The sequence below is a fragment of the Podarcis tiliguerta genome (genome assembly GCF_965153285.1).
Source record: "Podarcis tiliguerta genome assembly, chromosome: 7".
Lineage (NCBI taxonomy): Eukaryota > Metazoa > Chordata > Lepidosauria > Squamata > Lacertidae > Podarcis > Podarcis tiliguerta.
In genome coordinates, this window is record NC_139540.1 from 47,391,697 (window position 1) to 47,402,771 (window position 11,075).

General features: G+C 38.1%; 1 protein-coding gene and 1 long non-coding RNA gene across 30 annotated transcripts in view; one reads left to right on the forward strand and one right to left on the reverse strand.

Moving 5' to 3' along the window:
* The window catches only part of PTPRM (protein tyrosine phosphatase receptor type M), a 401,413-nt gene that overhangs the window by 387,861 nt on the left and 2,477 nt on the right, over positions 1-11,075 (forward strand). For 15 of the 29 annotated variants that reach the window (XM_083450022.1, XM_083450033.1, XM_083450015.1 and 12 more), the window contains 5 exons: positions 219-392; positions 2,076-2,207; positions 6,650-6,775; positions 7,818-7,996; positions 10,719-10,854. In XM_083450022.1, the coding sequence (XP_083306148.1) occupies positions 219-392; positions 2,076-2,207; positions 6,650-6,775; positions 7,818-7,996; positions 10,719-10,854 (747 nt within the window). The remainder of the gene's footprint in view (positions 1-218; positions 393-2,075; positions 2,208-6,649; positions 6,776-7,817; positions 7,997-10,718; positions 10,855-11,075) is intronic. The other 14 variants (XM_083450038.1, XM_083450011.1, XM_083450035.1 and 11 more) reach the window with 1 other exon arrangement.
* Positions 46-11,075, reverse strand: part of LOC310681992 — a 38,883-nt gene continuing 27,853 nt past the window's right edge. The window contains exon 3 of the long non-coding RNA XR_014513701.1: positions 46-419. This is a non-coding gene — a long non-coding RNA (uncharacterized lncRNA). The remainder of the gene's footprint in view (positions 420-11,075) is intronic.

Genomic DNA, 11,075 nt, shown 5'->3' on the forward strand with positions numbered 1-11,075 from the left:
CATGGGCCATGGATACATTTTTTAAAGCACAACAGGACAATGGCCTTTGTATCGTAAGGTTTATTTGTTTGTTTTAAAGTGTGAGACCAGAATCTTTCATTATTCTCTGAAACCCAGACTCTCTCTTAAAATTAAAGATACTCGTAATCCTATTCTGAAGGCACATTCATTGCCAAGTAGCTCTTCCCCTCATATTGTATTGTTGTTGTTGTTTGTAGACCCTTAACATGGTGACTCCAACTCTGCGCGTGGAGGATTGCAGCATAGCACTTTTACCACGGAATCACGAGAAGAATCGGTGCATGGATGTGCTTCCTCCAGACAGATGCCTACCTTTCCTCATCACGATAGATGGGGAAAGCAGTAACTACATCAATGCTGCACTGATGGATGTAAGTGCCTGTCCTGATGTTAATAATCTGGAAAATACAGAAAAGCAAATTCAGCAAAAGGGAGCTCAATTTTTGCTCCTGAAAAATGACTCCCCTCCAAAAGTCTTTCAACTTTTGGATATATTTTATATTCTAGATTTGTTTTATCAAATCTATGTTTATAGATATTGTTTAAAGTCTGAAAGCTGTATTAAGAGAACTAGAAAGTGGGGATGGGGAATATTGACAATGGAAATGGCCTAGATGTCTTATCTAGTACTTGAATATTAATTATAATAACACCTAAGAGGGAAAAGAGCTATTCAGAATGTCAAAAACAGTACAATCCTGTGCATGTCTACTCAGATGTTTGTCATTAACATACCACAATAGGATTTACTCCCAGGTAATTGTGTAAACAATGCAGCCTAAGTCAACCAAACAGCATAATGAAAAGTTTGCAGCAGTGTTTTAGTTTTCTTTCCTTTTAAATTTCATAGTAATTAACGAAGGAAAATAATAGTTGCCAGTTGGTATAGGTAGAATGCAAGCCATTACGTCAGTCACTCTGTTCGTTTCTGAATGAGTGAACATTTCCTAAACATGATTCTTTCTCCCTCCTCCGCTCCCCCCACTCCAGTTAAATGCAGCCATGGAAGTTTTAATAGCACTAATAGGGTATCAGTACAAGGATACTTAAACATGTTTTACACTCTCTAGAGATTTGTAGAGTATCGCTGACATTTTAGAGCAACAGTAATTAAGGCTGTCACACATGCCAAGAAAGCAGACTTTGGAAAAGAATGAAGACATTTAAAATAACCTTCCATAAAAGCAATCCTTTAAAGAGTAATAAAAGTAGTATGCATTTATATAATGTTCTCTGAGGATTAACCTGATTGTAATAAAGGTGTGCAGAAAGATTGTGTCTAGGTAGGGTTGTTTCATTGACATCCATTGATGGTTGCCATCATCACATATCTAATGCAGCCACATGATTGGTGGGTGGCAATAAAGGTGTCAGAGATGCTATGGGAGTGGCTGGTGGCGTTAGTAGATTTCCTCTCGTTTCTGCAGGTGTCATACTTTTGGCTTTGGTGCTAGTTGAGCATGGGCTTGCAACTATGTTGTTCCTCTGTTAGCCCTGACATAATAGTGGCCATCTTAACTGGACCATAGGATTGCCACATAATATTTGGTTAATCTGTTCATTGTTTCTAACATACAGTATGAGCAGACCAGAGGTTCTGGCTAGGTTCCATTCCTCCCACACTACACCCCTGCTCTACCCACCTTTTGCCCCTTCTATTGGTAGTATTCATTTAATGTGCAGATTTCAAGAGTGATAGGTACTGCTGTATATTGAGGCTCCATTCGTGTAGGTGGGATCTCAAAACCAGCCATGTCCCTGTCCAACTGTGATAAAATTGCTCCATTGAATATTCCAGCTCCATTCAACAACTGCTGCCCCTTCCATGAAGTCTAGCAAATCATCAGATTTCACCAGTAAAGTTCAGCTAATAAACACGTCTGTACATGTCCTCTGTTTCTCTCTCCCATGCTGTTCTGAAGCTATTCAATACCGCTGGCATCTATTAATGCCCTTATACTTTGAGTTCTCTTTGTTGCAGCTGATACTTCCTTATTAAAGCTTTAATCCTGACAGTTTTGCTCAGTGGAATTATCTTTTCTCTTGTTTTACAGAGCTATAAACAGCCTTCAGCTTTTATCGTTACCCAGCATCCTTTACCAAACACCGTCAAAGATTTCTGGAGACTGGTTCTAGACTACCACTGCACATCAATAGTTATGCTCAATGATGTAGATCCAGCACAAGTAAGTCACAGAAATGAGCGGAATGAAACATAATCATAACTAGCATCTTCTCATTTGTAATGATCCTTGCTGTGAAAAACTTGATGCTCAAACCTAGCTCCTCCAGTCCCCATAATTTTAACTGATATTGCATACTTTTCAAGCCAAGACTCCTTCAGGCAATGTGTTGTAGAAAATTGTTGTTGGAACTGTAGCTCAGACTGTTACTCATTACTCATTCCCATTCTGACCATTAACAAAATGCCAGTCGACTGGTTTTAGTTGCAGTTCCTTTTATGCAGCTGTTCCATTTGCAGTACTGGGGAGGAACACTGGAAACAATTCATTTGTTAGTGGAGTAATTGTCAACAGACCAGTTATAGATAAGCCCCAAAGCTGTAACTTTTAGTTAACTTATTTTACATGTTTAATCATGTTTTATTTATTACATTTGTATCCTGCTTTTTGTCCAAGGAACCTTGTGTGTGTTCTGCATAGAAATTAGTCCACGCTATTCTAGCAACAACCCTGTGAAGTAGATTAGAAAGAAAAATAGTGACTGACATAAGGTCTGAGGTTTTATTGTTGAGAGGGAAATTTGAAGTTTGGCCTGAGTCAGACATTATCCATCATACTACGCATATAAACTCAACTTCTATTCCTTAGGGGTTGAAGTGCAACTTAACTGCAACTGATATTATCTTTCTGAAGAAAATGAGCATTGATCAGAGTCAAACCTTTTCTTTTTTAATTGGATAAGGCTTTATATGTGTATCTCCATTGGAACATCCCCCCCCGCCCCCCCGTGGAATATAATGCATCAATCTGAGAATAATGCACTATATTGTAGGGCATGCCATTTTAGGGGGTCTTCAATGAGGGGTCTTAAAAATATGTTTTGGGGTGTGAGGAATTTAAATCTATTATTTTTGTGGTTGGACAACATTTAGCTTGCTAAGTCTACATTAGCAAGCACATAAACTGCTCTCAGAAAACCAAAGAATTTTAATTTTACTTGCTTAAAATGTCAGATAATACTATAAAAAAGTTTCTCTGCATAAAACATATCCTACTAAGTATACAATACCTTGTAATCATAAAACAACATTAGAAAGTAATGACATCAGTTAAACAGTTCTTAATCATGTTTGTCATGTGTGTACACCCTGCTTGCTGCCTCTGTGACTTGTTTCACACACCTCTCTCTAGACTGAGTATGCCAGGGCCACTGTAGAACTTGCATGGGCTCGTCAATTACCTTGTAAACTTACTACAGTGGAAGTAAACATGTCAAAGGATGTTCATATACCCCATCAGAATAGTCTATCATCTCAAACAGGGATGAAACAGTGGGGTTGATAGAAGGTGTCAGAAAGATATCCCAGTGTCTCATCATTTTCACCCCTCAAATTAGTAATCTTTTGGACACCAGCTCTCCACTCCTCACTGTCATCTGAGCACAAGAGTGCCTGCATTATCATTTCTCTGAATGCATACCCTGCTGAGCTCTGGATGTTTGCAAAACAGCATCCACCGCAGCCTTCCTTTGGTAGCAAAATGGTAGATGCCTATCTTGGCATTAGACTCAAACAATGAATGCAAAATGCATAATTCCTGACCACTGTTCCTCTACAATTTCATGCCCATAGTATGTACTTCTTAATTAAATGTTTTAACTAAGCAGTGTTTGGAGTGGATTCATCATGAACAGTTTTAATAGTTACAGGAAAGTATTTGTATTAGCATTAGAATAATTTTGTTATCATTTTTATGAAAATCATCACTAATGCAAGTCAGTATTTACAAATTGCAGACACTCCCCTTTTATATTTCTAAACCCCAGCCACACTCACCTATCTCAAGGGAAATATATGAAATGCAAAATTCTTGTTTTTGTGCGTGGGTAGGTTGTTTTTCAGAGTGAAAGAGGAAAGGCTCCAGGGACCTAGACTTTTAGCTGCCACTAAAATGCACATTTGAATATCTGCTCCCTGATTTGAATATACAAGAGCACTAAGCTGTTTTAGCTTCCCATTGGTCTTAGCTGCCTTTTAAAACTACTGGGGCATGCTTGCTCTCAGGTACTACATCTGCCCCGGGACTTTCACCAGTGTCAGTTACAAGATTTTAATTAACAGATTCAACTCAGTATTCAAAGGGTAAAAGGGACGCAGAAAGTGGAAAGGGAAAGAGCAATCATAACATTCATTTACACTTTTAATTTTAAATAACTCCTTTATCCCTATATTCCATCAGTCACACAGACTATTCATTAGATTGGTTACCAAAACATAATAAAAACATTTTGTTCATACACTTAAAGCCAAATCATTCATTTGTATTATGTTTGAAAAGTCCTAATATGAACACAGTCCTCATGCTAATAGGAAAAGTTTCCTTTTGTGCTCACCTCACTGTTGTCCCCAAATCTTGCCCAGGAGAATTCCTGGGTAAGTACATCCCTTGGAAACCCTCCACATTTTTTTCTTTTCCCACTGTGTCAGGTGTGTCTGTTTCTATTAAAAAATCCATAGCTCACTTATAAATTGATTTCTGGGAATATTGGAAGGTGAAGGATTAAACAGCCCTGTAAGACTGTTCAACCTACACAGCGTTATCTAACACGTAAATCAACCAGAATACAGCTCTGTAATGTCTGTGAGCCCCTCTGGCTACTATTTCCCATACTTAAACTTTCTGGGACAAATTTTCAAAGGAGAAACAAGACATTCACAAATATAAAAATCAGCAAAACTTCCGGGCAGCTCTGGTATTATCCAGTAGTGGTGAACTGAAAGCAAAATGTTGCCTCTGGGAATTTAGTAACGGATAGAGTTCGGTTTCCAGCTATGAACTGTTTATCATACCCTGGGGATAGAGACTGGGCTTCTGGTGGTGTGTGCGCCTCAAATAATGCCCAACACGTTGAGGTGTTTGACAGCACCCTTGCATGCTGTCACAGGCTATTGCTAAACTGATGTTTAATGTCAGAAATCTGTCACTCCAAATGCCGAAAAGGTTTAAGAATTTAGCAGCAAGCAATACTAGGGGAAAATTGTATAAAAGAAGATGAGTATAGTTGGACTAAAGCAAACCCAATTCAAAATCTGGTTCTGACCTAAGGTATACATTGTGCTCAAATATCTCCAGAGACACCAACTCCAATAAGACTATCCTAGATAGAATGCTCTCCTCAGAGAAATCCATCTGTGTACTTCCCTGGATGCTTCTCAGAAACAGGTGGAAGTTTTTTGTTCTGCCAGACATTTAGGAATTAGCCTGAGAGCTTATTGCAGCTGGTGTTCATTTTTAAATTATTGATTTTATACAGTTATAATTAGATTTATTTTATCGTTTCATTGAAAGGGGTCCAGAAATGCTGTAAATAGATAAACAGAAATAAAAGTCTAGTAAAAGGGTTGTACATCAATTATATACCCACTGATTTCCATGGAACCTATATATATGTAACTCTGAACAAGATAGTACTATGTGAGAATTAGAATCGTTCCTGTGTGATTCAGCAAAAGTTTTGTAACCTTGATAATGAACAAAAAATATATTAAGGCTTAAAATGCTGACTTTTTGTCGGAAACCTGCAAAATAAGTTACGATCCATAGCTCCAGTGGGGGTCCAGTACGCATATGAAGCTCTATGCAAGCATAGGTAATGGCATACTGTTGCATGCCATGCCGTCTGACAAGCGGTGAGAGTTGTGCACTTACCCAGGGCTCAGTTTTCTTGGAAGAAAGGTCAGCAGAGATCCTAGTGTCTTTTAAGATACATGATTTTATTTAGGATGGAAGGGCTCACAGCATTGACACCTCTTCATTAGTCAAAGCTTTGGCTCCTCTGTCGCAAGCATCTCCTTACAGCTCACTCAGACTGCAACTCTCTAGCCTACACCCCGCCCCCACTGGACTTTTGGATGTTTGTCACTTAGATGCAGCTATTGCAACCCAGCTCATCCCTTTGAAATGGCACTGCAGTGGCCATCTGGTCTTCATCTTCAAAGAAACTTGCCTGACCCCTTCCCCAAATAATATATGCATTTATATTTATATGCATTTACTGTATTTGAACACTACACTAGTTTTTACATTTTAGTACACGTTACCTGGCCAGAAAACTCTGTGGCAAATTTTGGAGAATTGTGAAGGCAGGCTGTCCTTTGGTTTGTGTATTATTTCAGAAAGGGCAGATTAGGTATGTTCACCTTCAGATTTGAACTAAATCAAGCTTCTCTCTCATCTCTACTCTTTAATGCTTGGAAGTGATTTAGCATTTGGAGCATTCCCCAGCACAAAGAGGGACAGGGCACCCGTTCTTCTATGGAACGCTTTGGGCACATTGGCCCACCTGTTAACATGTGAAAGCCAGTGGATTAAGCTATAGGGCGACATGCCAAAACATATTTTGTAGATAATATGTCTATGTGTTTATTGATCTTTTTGTTCTACAGTTGTGTCCACAATATTGGCCTGAAAATGGAGTTCATCGACATGGTCCTATTCAGGTGGAGTTTGTTTCTGCTGATTTAGAAGAAGACATTATCAGCCGGATATTCCGAATTTATAATGCAGCAAGAGTAAGGACCTTATTCAGTTATTTGTTTCTTGGAAGATGGTCAAAAAAATCTAATTCACATGTGGATTTATAACAAATGATGATAATTATGGTTCCTAGCTTTATTGAGTTCCTTTGTATTGCGCCTGATGTGAAATTGAAACAAACTTTTTACATGTAAAACTGTATGCTCAGAATGCAATGTTCAGAAAAGGCCTACTTAGCTAAACAATAATCATCTACTACCTCCTACTTAAGAAAATATTGTAGAAGTCTACTCAGCTTTTTTTCCAGAGTTTTCTTTTAAAATTATTATACTTAGTAATGAGAGGGACAAAATTGACAAGCCTTTTTATTTGGTAATATATGTAGATAAGTTTCCAAAAATTAAGGGGGCATATTAGAACTTGAGGTTTTGAATATTTCCACACCCCAGGGTTGCAAGATACAGCTTAAAAGGCTTGAAACCTCTCTTGGATATTTTTCAAATCCAAAGTGCCAATTGAAACTTTCTTTTATCTCACAGCATTCAGAAATGTAAATCAAGATTATTGAATATGTAGGATTGTCAAGAATGAGAAAACATTTCCTTCCCTTTCTTATAAATTAGAAAGATTTCATTCACATATAAAATAAAATTTGTCTTTGGAGAGAGATGCTAATGAAGTGATGTTATTCTGAATATGTTGGTCTTTATTTGGCTTATTAACAATCAGTCATCACACAACGAAAGTTCATTCTGAAAATTTGAAAATGATGAGCATATAAAAAGGGCAGCCATAATTGGAGCTATATTGCAAATTTCACTTTGCCTAGCTGGTGATTGCTATAATATTGGCTCTTGCAGCTGTACCATTGTTCCACTCTAGTATATTTGTATATTCAGCAGTTTAGAAAATCATCTTAATATATCTCTGAGATTCAGAGTCATAACTCCCAAATGAGAATTCCTGTAGCAAATAACAAGTAGTAATCTGCTTTAATAATCACTGTTGATGAGAGCATGTAACGTATATATTATTTGGATGTAGAATAAATAATGCTGTCTTTTTATTCTTCTACTGGTTGGGTCCCCACAGCCCCAGGACGGCTATCGAATGGTGCAGCAATTTCAGTTCCTAGGATGGCCCATGTATAGAGACACTCCTGTATCCAAACGTTCTTTTCTGAAACTCATACGTCAGGTAGACAAATGGCAGGAAGAATACAATGGAGGTGAAGGCCGTACAGTCGTCCATTGCTTGTAAGTGAATATTGGCCACTAGCTTAGATGGCTTTAAGAGGGAAAAAAGACAAACATTAGGCTTGGTTTTGGCACAGAAACTGCTTGGGTTATGCTGTATGATGACCTCTGTTGGGAGAGAAACAGAGGAAATGTTAATTCTCCTTGACTTCTTCAGTGACTTTCAATACCATTGACCATGGTATCCTTCTGGAGTGGCTTGTCCAAGCTCAGAGTGGGTTTCACTGTGGTGGTTCCAGTCCTACTTGGATGGTCATTTCCAGAGGGTGATGCTTGGAGAATGTTCTTCAGCCCTGTGGAGCCTTCAATGTGGGTTCCTCAAGGTTGATCTTATCCCACATGATGTTGAACACCTACATGAAACATCTTGGAGTACATTGCCAGCAATATGATGATGATGACTCCTTTACATTTGCAGGTGTGGTAGTGGATGTGCTGGACCTTTGTCTTGCCTCTGTAATGGACTAGATAAGAGAGTTCCAGTACTTCTTTTTCTAGAAAAATAGCAATAGTTTTTATGCTTTTATATTGTACACCCTGTGATCTTTGAATGAAGGGTAGTATAGAAATTGAATTATTATAATAACAACAGTACACATTATTCCAAGGGTGTTCATACCATGATTTGTATAATGATATGATACTGTATTTCAGTCTCTTTTTTTGCCTTTATTCATCAAGCTTATCCACCACACCTCAAGATATCCCTCTTGCTCTACTGCAGCTTTTTAAAAAATCTCCTCATCCCTTACTTATTCTACCAAGCACTAACTATTCACTTTCATCTCTGCCCCACTCCCCTTCCTAAGAACTGTAAGGTGTCATTGTTGGGGGGGGTGTTAAAACTGCTTGCTATGGTTCCCCCAAAAATTATCACTTGCCCCCGATCATGGTGTCTAGTTTTCCCACCTGTTGAATAGAAATTATAATTCCTAATCTTGTGAGGTTTCGCTTATTAATGGTTTGAGATCCATATCTGGGAGGTCCTTTTAAAATGCAAATTGATATCATCTCAATTATTTGTGATATTAAATGGCTGTACCACATCTCCTGCACACACGCATATACATCACTTCCAGGCAGCACAGAAAGTGGGGGAAACCATCCAACATAATCCTTTTAAATGACTTAATTTTAATTAAAATGCTCAAAGAATGGCACAATATCATCCAGTATTTGGCAGCAGGGAACATTCTTTTCATCCTGCCTGGGTGTGACAGATGTGCCATATTGTCACTTCCTTTGAAAATCAACCATTTGTGAGTTCTAGCTTTAAAAAGCTGCAAGCTAACTAGTCTGCACTCTGGTAATTATTAAGGTTTATTATTTTCAATGAAGTGGAATCTAAAGATGCTGATTAGAATAGTTGTGGAAATAATAGAGTTTCCAGAAGGAGAGAGATTATCTATGGTTATTTTTAATTTTCAGAAGAAAGTTTTATTAAATGCTATATCTAATCATGCATCTGAACACAGAGGCCTCACATTTTTGTTTTCTCATCTTATTAGACAGATACAATACTCACAATCTGTTAAAACATGTCTTAAGAACTAGGATCCAGACCATGAGTTTGTTTCCACTACCCAAAGCATAGATTCCTGGTTAGTATGGGCCCATGGGTAGTGGATATTCTAATGGAAAGCCTTAATTGTGGTTCAGGCCAGTAGAGGGAATTTTGCAAGTTAAAGAATTAAGGGTCCAGAAGAGGAAGCATGTAGTTCTGCAGACCGCTTCTGATCCCTCAACCATGGTTGGGAGTATTGAATGTGAATTGGCCCCTGAATTGGATCATGATTTAATTCAGTTCCAAAAGTAGTTTTCTCTGCAGCCACTCTTCCTGCTTATTTCCACAAGACAAAAACAAGAAGTTTGGGAATCTCTCATACCTTCAGTAGTGTGTAGGTTTGTTTGTAGGTTTTTAGAACATTGAGCAATTAGAAATTGCACCAAAATGAGGATAGTTCAGCTAAATGAACCTAGACATAATCTGATACTGATCAATTGTGTTAGTACAAAACATTAGAACATAGGAAACTGCTTTATCCAAGGTCAAAATATTTGTCCATTTAGCCCATTGCTTTTACTCTTGACTGCCAGAGGCTCTCCGGAGGCAATGAGTTAAAACGTAATCAGATAAAGTGGAATTAAAGAGGTTTTATATCTACAAGAAATAAGACCAACAGGTGGACTTCACTTTGATCTGGACCATTTTATATATTTTCTTGTACTGGAAGAGTTAAGGACTTTTTTTAAAAAAAATCCATTTGAATTTCATTTTTATAAATAATTGTAAGTTTGTTCTTCAGTTGTTAAAAAACTGGAGGACATATAACCATTTAGTTACCTTCCAAGACATGTGTGAACTTTGCGTGTCCACATGTAGATACGGTATAGCCAGAGATTGCTTCAATAACAAGACTGTCACAAAAATCCCCAACACCCACCTTGTGAAATAGGCTGGTGTTGTTTAGAAGCAATAGTCAAGAAAGTAAGAAACATATAGTTTCAGCGCTACACCAAAAAAGCCTGAAATCAGGCTATGGGACTTAAATGCAGTAGATGCTCTGTGAACCCTCAAATATTGTCCTTATCACAGTCCAGGTGGATTGGCACATCAACATGTCATACTGGGTTTTTGGGGTGGGGGAGGAAGACCCACATGTACTATTAAGGGGAAATAACACAAAGCTACAAAATAATCAAGTCATTGCTTTTCTTGCAGAAATGGAGGTGGCCGCAGTGGGACGTTTTGTGCAATCAGTATTGTTTGTGAAATGCTGCGACACCAGAGGGCTGTTGATGTTTTCCATGCTGTGAAGACCTTGAGGAATAATAAGCCTAACATGGTGGACCTTCTGGTAAGAGCTTTTAAACTGCTCTACTAAGTAGGGGGGGAAATTCCTATTATCATAAGGCACAGTGACATTTTTGAGATTTAAACTGAGAGCGGTTCATAAAAGCAAGCCTGTTGTTTTCTAAAGGGGATAATGAAATCACTTGGCTTGTAAAAGTATTTTACACTGCTTTCCTCCCAAGGAGACTTGTTCAGTGTATGCTGGTTTTTTTTGTGAAAACTTTC